The sequence below is a fragment of the Neopelma chrysocephalum genome, unplaced genomic scaffold (genome assembly GCF_003984885.1).
Source record: "Neopelma chrysocephalum unplaced genomic scaffold, ASM398488v2 Primary Assembly neopelma1_63, whole genome shotgun sequence".
NCBI classification, from domain to species: Eukaryota; Metazoa; Chordata; class Aves; order Passeriformes; family Pipridae; genus Neopelma; species Neopelma chrysocephalum.
Window position 1 is genome coordinate 5838035 of NW_020897720.1, and position 20136 is coordinate 5858170.

At 52.7% G+C, this 20136-nt stretch overlaps 1 protein-coding gene across 3 annotated transcripts; it reads left to right on the forward strand.

Annotated features, from left to right (window-relative positions):
• The first annotated feature begins 712 nt into the window (after window positions 1-712).
• Window positions 713-20121, forward strand: SH3TC2 (SH3 domain and tetratricopeptide repeats 2). Of its 3 annotated transcripts, XM_027682894.1 has the most exons (18): window positions 713-851; window positions 5579-5698; window positions 6855-6959; window positions 7170-7297; window positions 7746-7851; window positions 8189-8332; window positions 8459-8660; window positions 9272-9345; window positions 10129-10324; window positions 11332-11468; window positions 12280-12321; window positions 12621-14324; window positions 14431-14611; window positions 16070-16220; window positions 16746-16868; window positions 17391-17541; window positions 18104-18300; window positions 18661-20121. In XM_027682894.1, exons 1-18 carry the CDS (start codon window positions 800-802, stop codon window positions 18850-18852), a joined length of 4005 nt encoding a protein of 1334 aa, XP_027538695.1. In that variant the 5' UTR covers window positions 713-799; the 3' UTR covers window positions 18853-20121. The 3 variants fall into 3 exon arrangements, with proteins under 3 accessions (XP_027538695.1, XP_027538696.1, XP_027538694.1); XM_027682895.1 differs by lacking the exon at window positions 5579-5698; XM_027682893.1 differs by lacking the exon at window positions 713-851 and having other exon boundaries at window positions 5400-5698.
• Window positions 20122-20136: the final 15 nt, after the last annotated feature.

Below are 20136 nucleotides of genomic sequence, written 5' to 3' on the forward strand. Positions count from 1 at the left end.
AAGCTTGATATTAACTAATTGTTTCCAACAGAAAAAAAAAAAAATCCCTGTATTTTCTTCTGTTGGGGAGTTTAGCCAGGAAGCACAGATACTGCTGGGTCCACAGATCTCTTGTTCAGTGTGGCTGTATTTGCATTCTGTCAGGGAAGAAGGGGGGTTCAGAGCTGGGCGCCTCTGCCACCTCGCCAGGATCACCCGGGAATGCCTCTCCCCGGACTTGGCTGTCGCAGAGGCACTCGGAGCACAGCGCGGACAGAAGGTCACCAGCCCCAAGGACGCGGCGCCGGGGCTGGGAGCAGGGGACAGGTGAGTCCAGGAGAGGCTGCTCACGCAAAGCAGCCGCTGGGAGTGGGAGAGAGCTGTGTCCGAGGTGGTCACGCCGGGGCTGAGCCAAGCGCTGACACCGTGCCCTGACGCTGTGCCCACGGACATCCCCCTCGCCAGCCCTTGTTTACTGCAGAGCCAGGGCGAAGGTGGTGCCTGGGCGTTCGTGCTTCCCTTCGGGAGCCGGCAGTCCGCCGGAGTGCCGGGCTGTTTATAGCATAACTCTGGGTAACTCATTGACCTCCGCGCCGGCAGCTCTGCTGGGAAGCGGAGGTTCCCAAGATGATAAGCCGCTCTTGGAAGAAATTCCTTTCCTCGTGTGAGGGAGTGGCGGTGCAGGGCACGCTCGCCCGCCTCGCAAACACGTACACAGCCCTGTGCACTCGCACGGGTGCGCGCTGCGTCCCGGCACCGGCAGCATTCCCCTGGGGAAACCGGCTTGGAGAGGCTGGAGTTTCGTGGCCAAGAGTTCTCCATGAGGGAAGCGGTGCTGGGAAGCAGCACACAGGGCGTGTGTGCAGGAGCAGGTCAGTACAGCCGCCGTGCCGGGTCTCTCGCTGGGTGCTGGTCGCCTGCCCGTGCCCTTCGTCCCCAGCTGAGCAAACACAGCCGGGACGCGGAGGTTGCAGGTGTCCGGAGAGATCCAGTGCAGGGACACGGCTGTGGAAATCCAGGTTGGGGCAGACAGTTTGTGTTTTTGTCCCGGCTGAATCTGATGCTCGGGTGCGACGGTGATGAGCACACTGGGAAGGACAGGTTTGGTTTGGGTCCTTTGTATCCAGGAACTGACAGGAGAAATCAGAGCAGACATGCTGGATTTAGGAACGTGGATTTGGTCCCAGGGATGGGTAGTGCTGTGTGACAGGCCTGGAGACCTGCTGTGTCTGTGGCAGCTCTGTCCCCCAGCCAAAGGGTGCCCGGACAGCCACACTCCTCTGTTTCATGCCATGGGTAGGGAAGTGTGGCCGGCTGGCACTCTGCCTACAGAGCCTGCCCAGGTTTACAAAGGGAGCAGAGACCCTGGAGAGCTGGCACAGGCAGAGACCCCCAGCTGGAACAGGCTGAGACCCCAGAAAACTGCTTCCATACTTATCAGGAAGTATTTCCAGGGAGGCCAGGCTGACAGGTTTCAGCAGCAGCAGTGGGGGCTCTCCAGGATAGATCCAGGACTGGTATGGTGAGAGGTAGGAAGTAGAACGGGAGGTTTTCAGGTTACTGGCCAAAAGGCAAATTCCAGTTCAGGTGAAACAGGAGGTGGTACCTTTGCTTGTGTAAGGATGGGTTTGGTTGCTAAGTTATTAAGGTAAACTTTAAAGCAAAAAGAAATTTCAAAACCACAAAGGAAGACATTTTTGTTTAGAAAATGAAAAAAAAAATCTGGTTATGTAAAATAATATTTTCTCCTGTGTAGGAGAATTTGCTGTTAATTGGTGAGTAGGTATTGCTAAAACCAAGAGCCTTCTGAAGGAAGCAAAAAGCTTTGTTTGAAAGCACCTTGCCCTGCTCAGGCACTGACCACTTTGACAACTTGGGCCCAGAACCGCAACATCTTTTGTGTAAAGTTGTGACTGACTCCGTCACAGAACTCCAGCTGTGTGCTCTGAGCACAAGCAGGTTGACACCTGCATCTGGATCTGAATTCCCCCTCCAGTTCTGCATCTTCAGAGCATGCCTAGGTCAGCTGGGGGAGTTTTCTAAATGTGGAGCTTTCCAGGGCCAGTGAGCAATGGGAACAGACAGTGTCTTTGCCACAGGGAGAGCAGAGCCGGCCCGTCCCAGCACTCACCTTCGCGCAGGTCCCGGCAGCTGCACAGCTTTGCAGGAGAGCCAGAAGAGCACTGCAGCTCCCTGACACCTGGGGCTCAGGAGGAGGGTCAAGAGGATGGTCCCTTCTCCAGGCAACCCCAATATTTTGACATCTAGTTTCTCCTGTTAAGGACTAGGAATCCCCACTCTTTCAGTCTTCTCCTCAGCAGGCAGATGGTGGCCAGGGCTGCACAGGAGCATCACTCAGTGCAACCTTCCCTGCAGAGCCTTTTGGTTTGACTTCACTTCTGTTTGAAATTTCCCAGCCAGCTCCATGAAGATGGACTCCATCCTGCCACAGCTGTCCCACAGCTGGGTACTCCTCATGCTTTGCATACCCTAAAGGGATATCACAGTGGTGCCAGACAGCCCCTGTCACAGCATGGAAATGTGGGGAGAAATACCCTCTCTGGATTATAGAATCACAGAATGGTTTAGGGGAAGGGACATTAAATCTCATCTTGTTCCACCCCTCTGCCATGGGCAGGGACATCTTCCACTGGACCAGGTTGCTCAGAGATGCATCCAATCTGGCCTAAATTACTCACTGGAGTAATTACTCACTACTCTGGATAAATTCAAGGCATTGTCATGCATTGAGATGCAGCCTGGCGATCTGGGAAAGCCATCCATGCTCCTGGAGAAGGACGGGAAACAAATCACTGCTGTGGTGGCACTGGCTGGTTGCTGACATAAAGGTCCATCAGTAAAAGACCTCCCCACCTGCAACTTCTCTCCCTAGACCTTTTGGGTTTTATTTTGCAGGAGCTGTGTTACTCTTCCCCAGAGATGCTCTGCAGACATCTGCCACCCACAGCACAGTGAGACAGCACAGCCAGCACTGAGTCCTGGTCCTGGAAAGGGGGAAGGTCAAGGCATGTGAGCGAGAGGGGAATGAGACTCATCCTGTGTAGCCCAGGGGATCCTGCACAGAAGCCAAACCAGTCCCTCCTGATGTTTGGATCCGGGGTTCAGACAGCCCTGATCTCAGAGATGAGGTGAGCCCTGCCAGCCCCACCGGAGCTCACAGCGTCTGGGCTTGCAGAGAACCCACCTGTGGCTTGCCTGGATGTAGCTCTGCTGAGGTTGGTGAGGAGCAGGCAGTACTGCCAGCTGCCCCCACAGTGAAACAGGGAAAGCATTGGGCAGGAAGGTGGCCCAGGAACATGGCCAGCTCTGGATGGAGGATGCTGGATGGGCCTCAGTGGGGCATCTGTGCAGGTGAGGCAGGTGCTTGCAGTGGTGTCAGGAACAAGGTTTCCTTTGGAAGTCAGCACCAGCTGGAAGCTCAGTCAGGCTTGGCAGACTGAGGGGCTCTCCATGCTGCAGCTCGTGGGAGGAATGAGAGGAATGTGCCATGTGGGCCGGGCAATGGGATCCCAAAGGAAAGGGTGAGAGTGGAGCCCAGGGTAACTGGGGGCCAGGACAGGGCAGCAGTGGCAGTGGATGGGGTAAGAGCCCCCCAGAGTGCTGCATCCAGCTCTGTGGCCCCCAGCACAAGAAAGACATGGACCTGTCAGAGGGGATCCAGACCAGAGCCATGAAAATGACTGGAGGGCTGGAACCTCTCTCCTAGGAAGAAAGGCTAATAAGGCTCTGGGGAGACCTTATTGCAGCCTTTTAATAGCTAAAGGGGGCTAATAAGAAGGATGAAGCAGTGTACCCAGGTGGGCAAGAAGATTAACGTCATTTTGGCTTGTAGCAGCAGTATTGTGACCAGGGCAGTGATTGTCCCTCTGTACTGGGCACTGGTGAAGCACCTCAAGTGCTGTGTCCAGTTCTGGCCCCTCATAGCAAGAAAGACATTGAGAGGATGGAGTGTGTCCAGAGATGGGAACGGAGCTGGGGAAGGGTCTGGAGAGTCAGTCCTATAAGGAGAGCTGAGAGAGCTGGGGGGTTTCAGCCTGAAGAAAAGGAGGCTCAAGGGGGGATCTTCTCGCTCTCTGCAACTCCCTGACAGGAGGAGGGAGCCCAGTGGGGATCAGGCTCTGCTCCCAGGGAACAAGAGAACGAGAGGAAATGGCCTCAAGTTGTACCAGGGGAGGTTTAGATTGGATACTAAGAAAAATTTCTTCATGGAAAGGGTTGTCAAGCATTGAAACAGGCTGCACAGGGGAGTGGTGGAGTCACCATCCCTGGAAGGATTTAGAAGACATGTACATGTGGCACGTAGGGACATGATTTGGTGGTGAACTTGGCACTGTTAGGCTTAGGGTCAGACTGGATAATTTTAAAGGCCTTTTCTACCCTAAATGATGCTCTGACTCTATGACTCCAACCCAAACCATTCCCTGACTCCGTGCCCATCGCCCCCGCCGTGCTGGCAGCCGGTGCCTGGTCAAAAGGCACATTGTGCATTGTGGCCGGGCTGCGGTGCTGGCCAGGCAGGAGCAGCAGCAGCAGCAGCAGCCCACTGCCCCGGGGCTGGCGGTGCCACTGGACACATGGGCTGCTGCCTGGGGACCCCCTGGCACCAGGACCTGTCCCTGGGATGCACAGGTAAGCTGTCCGTGGGGATGCCACAGCCCTGCTCTGTCTGAGCTGGGCTGTGAGACCTGTGGCTGCAGAGCTCGTCCTGCTGGACGGGGCCTCTGGGGAGACACCAGTGCTGAGCATGGGCCCCTTTGGCTGTTTGCCTGCCTTTCCTGAGGCAGCTTCTGGTGCCACCTCCTCTTGCCCACTGGATTAGGGTGCGCAGGGAATGAGGCACGACATTTTGGCTGGGGAGGGGAGAGGATGACTCAGGAGGTTCCCAGGCTGTTGGCTTTTCAGGAGCCCCTTGCCACCCCTGTCTGACTACCACTGCTGCCCAGGAGTCCCCCAAGAACTGCAAGGCTTGCAGAGCCCAAGGGGTGCTGCCAGCCCCCAAGACACGATTCCTGTACTAGCGTGTCCAAATGAGGTCATGGGGCTGTGCTAAAGGGCTGGAGGAGGGAGGTGGCTCAGGGCCAGCTTCTGTGGCCACGTGTCCCCCAGGAGAGCCAGTGCCAGAGGGTGCCATGAGCACTCAGCCGTGGCTGCCAGGAGTGCAGCCCCAAGTGCTGGGACCTGCACTCGGCTCTGGGCTGGGGCTGTTTCCTGCCCGCTGTTACAAAATATTTCAGCACCAGGGAGGTAAATGACTCATTGGCACGACTGGGAAGGACTCCTCACCAGCAGTTTCAATTGGTCTCTTGAAAACAGTTCCCAGTTCCCTTTCTGAGCCTGGCCCAAACAAAAATAAACACTGAATCTGTGAGAACAAACCCATTTCTCTGCTCACCCGAGTAAGTCCTCATCCCTGCTTGGCTCTGGAGACCCACAGTCATGTTCTGTCCTGCCACTGATGGAGGTGGCAAGAGCAGTGTCCAATCTGCCACCTCCACTGGCACATCCTGTGGAGACCTCTCAGGCAGGGAGCATCTTGCTGGGGATCCGAACGTCTCTGCCCACCCTCCGTCTTCCCCAGGTGAAGAGTGTGACTCCTGCTGTCCCCACTCGCCCGTGCTCCTGCCACGCTGGGACCATCTGCACCAAACAGCAGCTGAACACCAGGGAAAATGGTGTCAGGAGAGGACCATGGCATCAGGTACCCATGCCCAGGGAAGTGGGACCCAGCCCTGCCCACCGGGCCCTGCCGAGCCCAGTGGAGCCTGGCAGGGTCTGCTGGGACACAGGGAGGGGAGGAGGAGAGGGAGGAGTGGCAGCTGGTAGGCGAGCCCAGCCTGGCAGGAGCCAGTTTGGATTTAGTTCTGCCTCTGTCTCCTTTCACTTCCCCTTCTCTGTTTCCCCCACATGTGGAAGGGGATGGAGCTGCTAGATGAGGTCCTTTGTTAAGTGTGTTCAAATCAACTGCTGAGAAATGTAGAGCCTTTTCTTTCAAAGAAAAGCTCATTCATGACATGTGCAGCCTTGGGCCATTCTTTTTTACTTGCTAACTATAAATAAGGATTATAATTCTGCATGCAAATAGCAGTTTATTTGACTAGCTTGCAAAGCTGGCTGAATTAAAAGAACTGTAGAGTATAGTTATGGTCACAGAAGTGACTTACAGAAGTTGCTGCATGATCCAGCTCCAGATCTCTGGGTCCTTGTTTGTCTTACAAGTCCAATCTGATTACTGACAAAAATTGGGTTTTAATCTTGTTATCCCTCCACAGCCAATACAGCTGTGGAAGAGCAAGCTGGATTTTTGTGTGCCTCAGCTTTCATTAACATAATTACCAGCTAAAGTTTCAGTTCCTGAATCCTTTATGGCAATAGTTGACAATGTGTGAAGCAGAGAGAATGCATCTTGGATATCAGTTACCAACCAGGCAGGGGAGAAAATCTCATTTTGACTGTCAAAATTGATAAGTAAAGAATTTTGCAAGGCCCTGACTCTCCTGTGCTGGGGAATTGCTCTTGCTCTGAGGTCTCCTCTAAAACATCCTTCTAACAGATCTGCTCAGTGAGGGTCTGTCCAAGAGCAAGGAGGGAAAGCTCTTGGACACTCCAAAGCCCCTCCAGCACTGGAAAGAAACCCATCATCAAGGGTGTCACGTAGTTAAGACACATTAATCCCATGGATCTTGCCTCCAACCTTGAGCATGACTGTAGAGTGCTACCAGATTCACCTAATCCCAGCCAGATCTGCAGTGCAACCCCTGGGCTGAGCCCTCAGGTGCTCTCAGGTTAGGCGGGATATCCTAAACCTCTGCCACAACATTTGTCAGCAGCTCTTCTGTGTGTTCCCTCCTCACTAGGTAAGGCTGGGGCGTCGGAGCCAAGCAGCCCCACTACTGAGGCAGGAGATGGCTCCCCGGACACCTCCTTGGTGCTGCTGCCTGTCAGAGAGGGCTTTCCACCAGGTAAGATGCCTGTGGAATCTCCCAAATGTAGCAGAGCCCCTGCCATCCCTCGAGTCTCTTATCTGGGTGGCTGAAGGGGGAGGACGAGCTGGGTTTGTGTTCTTTGAGCATCACAGCCAGGCTGGAGGCACTGCTGGGCCTGGCACAGGCAGCTCTGGGTGCCACAGAGCTCCTTCTACTCCTTAACCCCCTTAACTTTTTTGTTTCAAGAGATATCACTCTTCTTCTCCGTTGAGAGTCGCTCCTCCAGCTGCCTCAATTCCCAGCTCCAGGAAGCAGCCAGAAAGAAGCTGTGGGCCCTGGAGAGTGATGACAGAGGGGTCTGTGCCCTGTTCAAGGTAAAAGCCTCAGCCTGGCAGAGCAGAGCATGTGCTGGGATGCTCCTGGCAGGATGGGATGTGTGATGGGATACCAAACCTAGCTGAGAAAGAGAAGTTTCTCCAAGGCCACTGCAGGGTGTGTGCCTGCACACGGGGGCTCTGGAGGGGACTGGAAGGATGGGGGAAATGAGCTGGTAACAGGTGAGAGGCAAATCTGAGCCTCGTAGTAGGAGCCTTGTACTGGGGGCTCTGAGCTGCCTGAGGGATCATCCAGATAGCCCTGGAGTGAGCTAGGAAGGACTCAGCTGGCTGGAACAACCTTAACCCCTGGCAAACAACTCACACAGTTTCAGTCTCAACTATGCTGATAGTTGAGTGCTAGTCTCATTCCAGGGTCTAATATCATTAGACCCCCCTGTCAGAGTCCCAGACTGTCCCTGAATCCTGCTTTGTCTCCTGTGTGTAGGAGCTGTCAGCCAGGCTGGTCTGTATGCAAGCACAGGAGGATCGGTTCCTCCTCACCTTCAAAACCCTGGAAGAAGTCTGGAAGTTTTCCACGTATCTGACTTTAGGTAATGTTTTCAAGGTGTTGGGAGGTCTAAACAGACAGTGTGAGAAGCATTTTTGAAGAAGGTACTGTAATATAACAGGGTGGACAGGTGAAGAATATGAATTAGAAAACTTTGCAGTCTTTTGACTGTTTCTGAAACTACTGTCTGGATCAGTGAAGGAGACCCAGGAGGATGCCTTCTGGATAATCCTTCTATTGCATGTTGGGTATGGAGACAAAATAAGAGGCTTTTGCCTCACAGCATGGTTGCAGATGGCAGACTAGGAAATATCCAAAGAGCCCTTCATGCTGTCCAATGAAGGAAGATGGTAACGCTGATTTCCCTCTTGATTCCTTAGGATACGTGGGCAGCTGCCTGGAGCAGCTTCTGTTTGGCCAGGAGTACTGGCTAAACTGTGCCCTGATGGAGGACACGGAGATCAGAGTCACTGTGGATGAGGATCATTTGGCCACCATATATATGGATCTGCTCCTCCAGGAAGGTGTGAAGGGACTTCACATGTTTGGAGTTCCTCAAAATTGTCCCAGCAGGGCTGAGTTGCAGCCCTCTGCTGGGCCATGCCTTGCACTGGTGCCATTGACCCCGGCATGACTCTTTCTATCTGCAGGTAACTTTTTCTCCAGAGCAATGCCAGGCGCGTGGAAGACGGAGCAGGAGGGAGAGGAAGGCCTGCAGCTCTGCAAGAATGAGCTGATCCATGTGAAGAATGTTGGAGAGGACTCAAAATGGGAAGGGATGTCCTTACTAACGGGTCAACGAGGCATGGTGCCCATGACAGCTCTAGAGCCAATACCTCACCCATTTTACCAGTAAGTAAACTGGTGAATTAATAGGGCTCAAGCCAAGACGCTTTCCTGATCCTGATGCATGAGCTGGCACCAAAGGCTGGTATGGGAAACTGCTCTTGCCTCTGGCAATGGGAAAGAACCTCACAATTCCATAAGGATGTAGATTATGCATAAAGACAACTACTGGAACCAATTCAGGTCCTGTTAATGAGACAGAGCAAGGACATACTTGTACTTCAGATATCATTCCTGTATGATACTCATTTAGGTCATACATGAGATTATCTGTCATTTGCAGATGAATAAGTGGAGAAAAAATTTAGGCAATGCCAGCCAAAGTGGGGCTTCACGTTGTCACCTGGCTGAACCTCAAAGACACCTGCAGCTCCTCTTACATGGTGAAATCCTCCTTACAGCCTAGCAAATTTATCCTGCTCTTACCATGGTGTGGTGCAAACTGCCCTCTGTGCCCAGTAAAACCATTACAAGGAATTACTGGGCTGGATGTGCTGGCCATGCTGGCACTCCCAGGGAACAGAACATGTCTCCTGCTTGAGTGACACCATCCCTGGAGCTGGCCTGAGGACAGGACTGCTCAGAGAGGACCAGTGCGATTTCCTTTTGCCTTGCAGGTGGTTCCTGAAGAATTATGCTGTGAGTTTTGGCATCTCCCAGGAGATCAGTGGGACAACCTCTCAGCCAATTGGTGAGTGATACCTGTGTAAGGCAGCATCCCAGGGAAGGGCACGGCTCTCGCAAGCCTGGTTTTGACCACAAATGCAAAGAGTTCATCTCTTGTTCTGGCAATGGCACACCATTTCTGGGTGCTCTAAGGGAATACGGCATCTCTGGACCTCTGGAATGGAGAACAGAGCTTGCAAACCGTGTGTACTTCAAAGGATGATACAAGGAACGTAGGGTACAGCGGGCTGCTGGTGGCATCCTTCTGCCACTGGGTTTTCCTATTCCACTACAATTTTATGTCTCCTTTCATTCTTTCAGGAGTGAAGTTTTAAATAATGAGGGTCCCACAAGTGTGCACATGAAACCTGTGCCCACCATTCACCAGTTAGCCCCAGGCCAGTCCTGTTCAGAGTATGCTGGACATGGGAGATTCCTGCAGGTGTGAATTTGGCATGTAGTGTGATGGACATTTGTGCTGTTCAAGATTTCACTCCTGGCAGAGAGTTGAGACAGTGCAGCTTCTGTGAAGCTCCATGTTTCCAGTCACCTTCCAGACTGCAGCTCTCAGAGGCTTCAGCCTTCAGCTGTGTGGAGTTTATCCCTCCCTCCTGTATATTTTATTATAATCCATTTCTCAAGAAGAAATGGCAGAGGTCTGAATCAAAGAGCACAATAAATCTTAGGGGAGAGAGAAGCAGCCTTCTCAAGCTGAAATCATGTTCTCTCCTTGCCCAAGTCTTTTCCAGCATGAAATTTTTAGCAGTGGCCTCACACTAAAATGCCCTTGTTTGCTTTGGTTTCCCAGTCAAAGGCAGGTGCACCGCCACCGAGGACCACAGAGGAGCAGCATGGGATGAACTGAGTTTCTCCAAAGGAGACAGCATAGAAGTCATAGGCTTCTTCATTCCAGGACTCCCGTGGTTTGTGGGCAAATCCCTCAGCAGTGGGAGCACTGGCTTTGTTCCAACCCGCTACATAAGTCCCGAGGCTTGTGAACCTCTGTAAGTTTACTTATCACATTAAATTCAGGAGAAAATGGAGGGAAGATTCCAAGTCCCAACTCAAGGCTGTATGAGAGTCTAGGGCAGGTAATTTGCCTTGCAAGACCTTCACAGAGAATCCATTTGAGGTCTGACCAGAAGCCTTGGCCAGGCTCTGCTGCCAACAGGCTGCAGCAGTCTCTGCCCAGACAAAGCAATCGTATTTCACTTGCCTCAGGTGATTCTTGGAGAGGAACAGATCTGGCCCCGGGCTAACCTGGCTCCATGCGAAGGCAGCCCAGGACATCTGTGTACCAGACAAACTGGCTTCACTCCACCTAGAAATGTCTTCAGTTTGTAGCTTTGTCTGAGGTGCTGTGAGTCTGGCAAGGGCAGGATGAGCAATCCCTGACGAGAAAACCAAGTCATGCTTGGCTTCCTTCTGCCTCTTCACTTCCTGTAGGATTGCTGTCGAGGCAGAACGACCACTGGCACAGTTTCTCCCTGAGCAGAATTCAATACTCTCTCAAGGACAAAGCAAGAGTTATCCAGGGAAGAAGGGTGACACAACCCCATTCTGACAACTCGGGTAGTTGTCTCTATGGGTGGCTTAAAGATATAGCTCCAGTTCAGTGCCCATCCAAAAAGGCTTCTCCTCCAAGAGTGTGTGTGGGAGGACAAGGTCTTAACCTGTTGCTAGGTCTGTTGGGCTTTCCTTACTCAGTCACTTACCCAAGGCAAGTTGCAAGCACTTTTCTCTGACACTCCAGAGAACAGAGGAGATCAGATGTCGTCCTGGCCTCAGAAAGGGATTCTGGATTAAATAAAAATACCAATAACTCCTTTCCTCTGGTATCCATTGGTTCCTTCATGGAGAACCTGCATGGGGAAGGTGTCCAAAATCCTGTGTTCATCTGCAGCAGAACTTTTATGGTGGGAGGAAGAGGGATGGAAAATCCCATCCTACAGGACAGCTATAGCATCAGGGAGACACTGACTGTCTTCTCCTGATATCTGCCTCACCCCAGGGGAAAGGGCTTGGTGTTTCTGAGTGAAGAAGAAAAGTCCCCCCTCCTGCATATCCCATGCAATGGTGACGAGCAGCACTTCACCACCCTCCTCGGGGACCTGGCACGCACTGACATCACCTCTGTGTACCGCCTGGGTGAGTGTCCCCTCTCCTCACATGCCCAGACATGTGGATCCCCACGGAGAATGATGCTGGACAGTGCCTAGAGAGCTCTTTGCTTGGGCTTTGCAGTGGAGAGAACTACTGTGGCAGAGCCAACCTCCAAAGCCTGGTCATGGAGGTTGTAGATATCCTCAAGAGGTGACCCCTGCCACACTGCAGTTTGTAGGGGCCTTCTCTGTTCCCAAGGCAGCTTTTCAGCTGTGGAGAACCCTGGCAGGTTCTGCTCTCCACTGGCTTTAAGTTCCTGCCTACCTGAGTCAGGGCTCCTGGGTGCTCAGTTTCTCTGTGCTTCCAGTGTGGCTTTTGGACTTCAGCTGGTTTCTGTGTCTCTATTTCTTGCTTTCTCACAACCTAGAAGCACAGTGTGGCCATGTAGGGCTGAGTCTGGGATTCCTAGGATTCAGGGGAACTCTCAGAGGAGCCAGGTGAGGGGCAATGAGCCCAAGGTACAGACACACATACCTGGAAACCTCTGAATAGACACCACAAGGCTCTTGAGAGAGCTGATAAAACCCTACCTGTGAAGTTCCCAGGTAACTATCACATTACCTCACCTTACCACCAGCTAAAAGCTGTTCTCCATGGTCTTACAAAGCACCAAACCCCAGCAGATCCCAGGGATTTGAACTGCAGCTGCCTGTGGTGTCTGCAGCTAGAAGCCACACAAGGGTCTGGAGTTTAGCAGAGCAGCAGGAGATGTCTATAAGGTTTGGGGGACTGTGTCTGCACATTAACACCGACCAAGGCTTTGGGCTTTTTGTTTTCTGTTTGTCTTTCTGTATAGATGGTTTTGAACCTGCAGCCATGTTCCCAAAAGTGCCATCAGGTGAGTATGAGGAGGGGACAGAATGGGATGCTTTTGTGTTGAGTTCTGAGGGTGAATTTTGACATGAGGAATGGTTTGGGTTGGAAGGGACCTTAAAGATCATCTTGCTCCGCCCTCCCACCATGGGCAGGGACACCTTCCACTAGACCAGGTTGCTCCAAGCCCTGTCCAACCTGGCCTTGAACACTTTCAGGGATGAGGCAGCCACAGCCTCTCTGGGCAACCTGTGGCAGGGCCTCACCACCCTCACAGTAAGGAATTTCTTCCTAACCTTGCTATGGTTTTCCTGTCCCTTCCAGAGGCTGTTCTCCATGCCAGTAAAGATATCCAACTGCTCCAGTCTTGGGAGGAAATAAATGAAATGGCTACAACTAGCACCTCCGAGCTGTCCAGCCCAGGGAGTGAATCAGCCCCTTCTATGTTAGAAGATGTTCTCTTGGAGAAGATGGATGACTTTGATTATCCCAAGTTCTTTATTGACCTGAATGCTGGACACATGGATGATGCTGATGTCTTTGACCCCATATTGACCTTCCTTAACCAAGATAGTTATGTATCCAGTTTTCAAAGCCTCTATGATCTCAGCTTCTCCTTTCTCCACTCCACCTTTTATGGTTTCTCCGATGAGGATGAACTGGTCCTGTACCTTGAGACATCCAGGAATTGGGCCAAGAGGACTCATTCAGTTTGGGCTCATGTCAGGCTCTGTTTCCTCTTGGGTAAGCTCTGCATCAAAAAGGTCAAATTCTCCCAGGCTCGAGTCTACTTTGAAGAAGCCATGAGTGTCCTGGACAGGGGATTTCAGGACCTGCCTCTGTTGGCAGCATTGCATGTGACCCTTGCCTCCATCTATTTGAAACAGAACATGAAGCACAAGTTCTCCTCCCTGCTGGGGAAAATGGTGACCTTGCTTGTCTGCTTGCCTGGCCGCTCTTTCAGCTCTGAAAACGAGCTGGAAGTCATGATGTACGTCTTGAGGGAAGCCATTGCTGTGGGCAATGCTCCCTTGGAGGCACGGGTCTGCTTCCTCATTGTCAAGCTCTTCCTACAACTGGGCAAAACTGATGAAGTGCTGCCCTTTATGGAGCATCTTCAGTGTCTCACCACCACTTTGCTCGGCCCAGGCACTAGTTCTGGGCCACTGGATGCCCCTGCCATCTTGAGCTACCTGTATGACAAGAAGTACTTGCCAAATATTGCACTGGCCTCCGCCAGGTTGTTTGTTCCCAGTGGCACCAAGGGAGCACCGACACCCATTTGGAGGGCTGGCTTCATCCTCCAAAATTCTTCCAAACTACTGGGAAGCCAACTGGAGAGAAGCAGCATCCCAGCACTGGCTTGTTTCTATCTCAAGCAAGCACTGCAGTTCTGCTGTGAGAGCAGAGCTGTGCCCACCCAGAGGACGCTGTGTGCCATCTTGTCCAGGATGTACCTCCAGCACGGGGTGTTGGACGGGGCGGTTTGTTATGCAGCCAGGGCTGTAGCCCTCAGCAGACTGATGGGCGAGGAGGAGGCTTTTGAGTCTTCCCTCTCTTTGGGGTGGATGTACCTCCTGCAGGGCCAGCCAGGTCCGGCTGCAGACATCCTGTGGCAGCTCCTGCGGTCCCTGAGTGGGACGGACAGTGTGACTCAGGGCGGAGCCGTGCACAACCTCCTGGCCATTGCCCTCAAGGGAGAAGGGCGGGTGCAGGCGGCTGCAGAGAACTTCCTCTGGGCCCTGCACAAGGCCAAGGAGACCGGGAACAAGAGGAATCAGGCCATTGCCCTGGCTAACCTGGGGCAGCTGAGCTTGGGGTGTGGGGCCAGCCAGCTGGCTGAGCTCTACCTGCTCCAGTCAGTCCAGCTCTACGCTGAGCTCCAGGGCAGCCAAGACCTGGAGATGGAGCTGGTGCAGGTGCTGCTGGGGCTGGCACAGGCCATGGTGGACAGGCAGAGGATGGAAGATGGCAAACTCTGTTATGAACTGGCATTGGTTTTTGCCCTGAAGTGGCATAACTTGAGGAGTGAGTACAGAGGGGACCAGGGTAGCATTCACCTCTGAGCAGCACCCTGCCAGCTCCCTAAAACAACCCCTTGACCTGTCCTTTTCCCTTTTCCTGTACCATGCAGGTCAGCTTCACATCACTGAGTCTCTCTGCCATTTCTACAGCAAAGTGTCCCCTGATCTCCAGGCCTGCATCACCTACCATGAGCACTGGGTGTCCTTGGCACAACAGCTGCAGGACAGAGAGCTGGAAGGCAATGCCCAACAGGCCCTCAGTCAGCTCTACCAGGCTTTGGGCACACCTGAGTAAGTCCTGTCTGTGCCTGTTGGATGCTGTTAGAGCGGGGTCCTTGCTTACCCAGAGCAAGAGCAGTGGCTTTCTTGGGGTGTCCCTCAAGTGAGGTGGGAAGGTGTGTGGTGGCTCCAGCTGCCCTGCAGACTCTTGTTCTGAGATTTATGAGCTGTCACTGTGCTGTGAAGAGGGAACAGTTCAATGTCAACCAGAGTGTCACGACAGCCAGGCAAAAGTTGTCCCAGACAGAACTGGGGTCTGGCCAAACACAGTTTTCCAGAGCAACATCCAGCCTTCATCAGAGGGGACCCAGTGACAGGGAATTCATTACTTCCTTTGGAGGCTTATTCCAGTGATTAATCACCATTCACCAGTAAAAATAGGCTCCTTATCTGTTATTTTAATAAGTCTGGTTTCAGCCTCCAGCTGCTGAGTCTGCCCTTCCTATAACTGCTGGGATATTTTCCCCAGGGAGGTGCTTAAGGTCCTGTAGGAGGTACTTAAGACTCCATATCAGCTCACCTTTCAATCTCCTGCTTGACACCTGCAGGTTGACTGATTAGATTAGGCAGGAGAGAAGAGAAAGAGACGTGGACAGACCACAGACTTCAGTCCTTGAAGACAAATGTGTCAAACAGTGGAGAGCTGGTTGCCGTGTCCCAGAAGGACAAATGGGCAAGGGCTATCCCTAACTGGGATGTTCATGTCCCCTATCAGGTCACAGTGAGTTCAGAGGGAAGGTATTTAGGAAGCAGATGCCTGTCATGTGGATGGTGCTATTTAAGATCACAAAGCACCCCATTCCCTGGACTCAAAGGACAGCTGGAGCCTGGTTGCCAGCAGGAGAGACACCAAGCAAACAAAATGCCCTGGGCACTGCCTGGCTCTCCCTTCCCCACAGCTGACTTCATGTCCAACCCACTGGCTCATCCTGCTGCTTATTCCTATGTCCTCCAGTGACCAAGGGCTTGAAAAGGAGCTGTAAGGTCTTGCATAGGTACATACAGATCTGTGTCTTTGACTATGCAAGGGACAAACAAACCTTGTGGGTTTGGGTGCCAGGTTCTGTCTGGGAGATGAAGGTACAAGAACTCCCTGCCTGTACCCCCATGTGGAGCTGGGGGTGACTTTGGGGATTAGTGTAGGGAGGCAAATAGTGTTTGCAGGTGACCTGGACCAACCCCTATTTATCAGGGGAACCACACAGGGGTTCCCCTGTGGGAACACTGGGGTCCTGGACTGCTCTAAGGTTGCCAGATGATACACACACACATGCATTAAAGCATGGAGACCTCCATGACCTTACCAGGACACATTGCTCAGAGCTCTGGCTCCCCATTTGTCTCTAAACTTTGACAACTATAGGAGGAGAGGACAGGTTTGCCATGAGGAGGTGGTGGGAGCTTCGCAGCCGATGGCTGGAAGTGTCCTGTGATTCCTCTGTAATGGCTTTTTGCCTGTTACCATCACAGGGCTTTGAGACAGTCCCTGGATTGCACCAAACAAAGTCTAAGGATCTTCATTGACCTTGAGGAGACTGTGAAAGCAGCAGAGGCCTGGCTGCAGGCAGGAAGGCTCTACTATCTTATGCAGGAGGATGAGCTGGTGGAAATGTACTTTCAGGTACGGATGAGGTGGCTGGAGCAGTCCCATTCCCACCCTGGCTAGGTTCATTCCCATCACTGCTTCTGGGTCAGAGACTTTTGGGGCTGGAAGACCTGGAAGGGGAAGTTCTTATGAGTGATGTAAACCTGCTGCTGGAAGGAGGAGCTGTTGCCTTATATTCAGGCACTATCTGGCCCTGAATTTCCCATCTTTCTTTCCATGCACTGGGTTTAGAGTATTTTTGAGTGAAAGTAAGGGAATTCATTGAGTAAGAAACTAATGTAGGAGTGCCAAAGGAAGCTGGAGGTGCCAAGTGACCAGTTCCCATTGAAATATACATAGATAAGGGGTAAGTGCCAGGGAAGTCACTGGAGACTTCTTGGAGTAGAAGACTACTGGCTTCTCTCCATCTCTAGCATTATTTTATCAGCTGAGCTGCAAAGTGGAAGAGCGGCTCATAAAATATTGCTTTTATTTAATCACATTAATGTCTATGTGCAAATGTCTCTTTCCAACTCTCACTCCAGTTCCTTTTCCTTCTAGGCAGCCATTCAGACTGCTCTGAAGTGGGAGAACTTCTCCTTGGCCATGGATCTTTATGAGAAAGCAGGGGATACCTTTTTTAATGGCAACCGGAACAGAGATCGAGCGGTGGAGTTTTACAGGGTACTGATCCCCCCGAGCATTTCTGTGCTTATGTCCCCACAAGGTGATGGCTGTGGAGGGCTTTGCCCCGAGGCTGACTGAAGCCCTGTGTGGCCAGGCAGGAGGGATGGAGGGTCGAGAGGGATGGCATGGTCCTGAGTGTGCCATAGTGGGAAGCCTGGAGCACAGACATGTTTTGCAATGGCTGCAGCTCTCCCCAGAGATTGTCTCAGGGGTGGGAACAGGGTCCTTACATTACAAATCCTGGTGGTGTTAAGTGTGAGCTGGTCACTCCTGTGGACTTTTCAAGCACCTAAGGAAGGGCAGAGATGTGAGGCTCAGGTTTTTAGAACCATGCTCTGGGATATGAATCTCATTTTCAGGGGAAAGAAGGGACTAGAACCTAAACCTGCAGTGCTCAACTATCCCATCCTCTTCCTGCCATGCCAAGTACTTGGTCCCTGTCCTGCTGCTCTGTCACCCCTCTGCAGGCATTGATGATACCTTCAGGAACATCCTGGACTCACTGTTCTCTCTCCTTAGGGAGGTGCTGTGCCCTTGGCCAGGAAACTAAAGGCCACTAAGACAGAGCTACGGCTGTTCAACAAGCTGGCAGAGCTGCAGATCAGGCTGCAGGGCTATGAGAAGGCACTGGAGTTTGCTACCCTGGCAGCCAGGCTGAGCCTCAGGGTTGGTGAGTGGTGCACATCCACGGGGTACTGTGAGTCACTGGCTCCTGTGGATGAGAACAGTGTGCCTGTAAAAGGGGCATCTCCTTCTTGCATAACACTGCTGGACCCATTCTTACCCTACGTGGTAACATCTTTTTAAGGCCACTTCCCCTCTTAAGCTGCGTGACAACGTAGGGTTGTTGCTACACTGGAGCATGGGAAGTCTGATGAAAGCACAGGACTGAGCAGTTCCTCTCTGCCCTGGCTCTTCTAATAAATTCACCCCTTCCCATTACAGAAATAGTTTGAATGGGCAAAATGCCAGCATGAATGTCTGATATGAAACCACTCTTGTAATAGCCCCATCCAGCACCCAAGAAATCATGATATACTCCCAGGTCAATCTGTCCAGCTGTGGTATCAGCAACCCCACCCAGGGCTCAGTTTCCTCCACCTCATTGGCTCCTTATAAAGGTATCCATGCCCCCAGGCTGTTGAGAAAATGCATCCAAAGTGTCTCAGCAGGCCGGGCAGGGGATGGACTGAGAGTGCTGCAGGGTGACCGTATTAGCAACTCTTTTCCAGGAGATCAGTTGCAGGAGCTGGTTGCATTCCACCGCCTGGCTACAGTCTACTATTTTCTGCACATGTATGAGATGGCAGAAGATTGTTACCTGAAGACACTTGCCATGCGTCCCCCCATGCTGCAGTGCTCGGGAGAGGCCCTGTACTACTGCAAGGTGTATTGCCACCTTGGCAACCTGACCCTGCACAAGCTGAAGGTAAGAAATGATGTTTTCCATGGTGCTGTGTTGAGCACTCTGGCCTTGATGGAGCGCTGAAGGTGAAGTGTCACATCTCCTGGCAGAGCAGACGTGTAGATGGCTGTAACCTGTGACTCTCCCTCCTATCTGCAGATTTAGAATAAATGCTCCCAGTGCTGGCACAACCAGGTTTTTAAGGGGGAAAGGCAATTTGGAAAGAAGTGCTGGCACTTAGCTGCGATTATACAGAACCCATTTCAATGAAATCAGGTGTCACTGGGTTCTGCCTGGAACCACTGGGCTCTGCTCCAGTTCCCTTCAGCCCTGTGACCTTCAATTAAACCACTTCCTAACACCTTCCCCGTCCTTTATGGTTAGGATGAACAGGATGCAGCAGCCTACTTCCTTCTGGCCCTCGCCGCAGCGACCGAGCTGGGAGACCAGGACCTGCAGTCCCTCATCCGTGCCAAGCTGGGAGCCATCCCCAGTGCCCCACAGGGGCCTGAGGGCACACCAGGCTGTGCCACGTACCGGCCCAGGTGGCTGAGTGAAGGAGGCCACGTCGTCTGACCCATCTGCCACCCCGGGGACTCCAGCACGAGCCGTCAAGGAGTGTCCTGCACAGGTCCTGTGCTCTCCAGGACCACTGGCCCAGAAGGGGTCCTGCACCACATCCTAAGGAGCTGGCAGCGTTTGGCCTCCTTGTCCCCAACAGGCACTTGGGACACTGACCTTATTTTTCAGGAGCAGGGCTGTGCACCATAGTCGAGGTGGTACATCAAGGCTGGGCATCTGGGCAGGATGAGGCCCCAGCAGTGGTGCTGGAGTATGTGGTGCAGTGGGACTGAGCTATTGATGGTGTTTCAGAAGTGCCCTGTCAAGGACGTGGACAGGAGAGTGCTGCCATGTGCCTGCCTCTGCCCTTAACTGCCCCACACACCTCAGGTCCTGTGGCGCAGCTCAGCTCGGCCAAAATGTGTTTTAACTTGAATAGCACCTCCTGTATTTATTCCTGTCTGGTTTCTGTCCTGTGTTCTCCACAGAGGGCTGTGACCCATACCTCTGCCAAACCCTTGTTTTGTAAGAAGCACCACCAAAGCTTTTGTCAGTGAGAGACAGAATTCGGGAAATGAGGAGCGGCTGGTCAAACCTTGCATGGGGACCACACCCATATGCAGACAAACAGCTGCTCCGGGGGAGGCAGAGCCCTCCCACACCCCAGGCCTGTCACTGAGCCTCAGCTCTGGCACTGGAGCAGCCAGGTGGCCTCTTCTACCTCACAGCCCATCTGCATTTTCAACCTCTAAAGCAGGAGCACAGGAAAAGAGCACTGGAACAGGCTACCCAGGCAAGTGGTGGAATCACCATCCCTGGAGGTGTTTAAAAGATATGTAGATGTGTCACTTAGGGACATGGTTTAGTGGTGGCCTTGGGTGATGGGCTGGGTTAATGGTTGGACTCGATGATCTTAAAGGTCTCTTCCAACCTAAATGGCACTGATTCTCAGAGCTGTCAGTCCTGACCTGGCCCAGGCTTTGCAGCCCTGTACCCTCCCCAGTCTCCTTTCTCCTGGCTGCAGAGCCCCTTGGGATGCAGATGGTGAGGCTGGACACACTGGCCTGCACTGTGGCACATCCAGCCCCTGGGCAGGGGTGCTGATGGGGCACGGGGGAGCTTTTGGTGAGGAGAGGCAGCTGCACTGCCCTTGCTTGGGCTGTTGGCAGCCCGAGGAGACCCCACTTTCCAGCAGGCAGCAAGTTACCTTCAAGTGCCCTGAGCTACGTGGCTGGAAGAGAAACAAAACTCTGTGGAGTGACCAGAGGCAGTAGAAGGCTCCAAGGAGGCTTCTCGTCC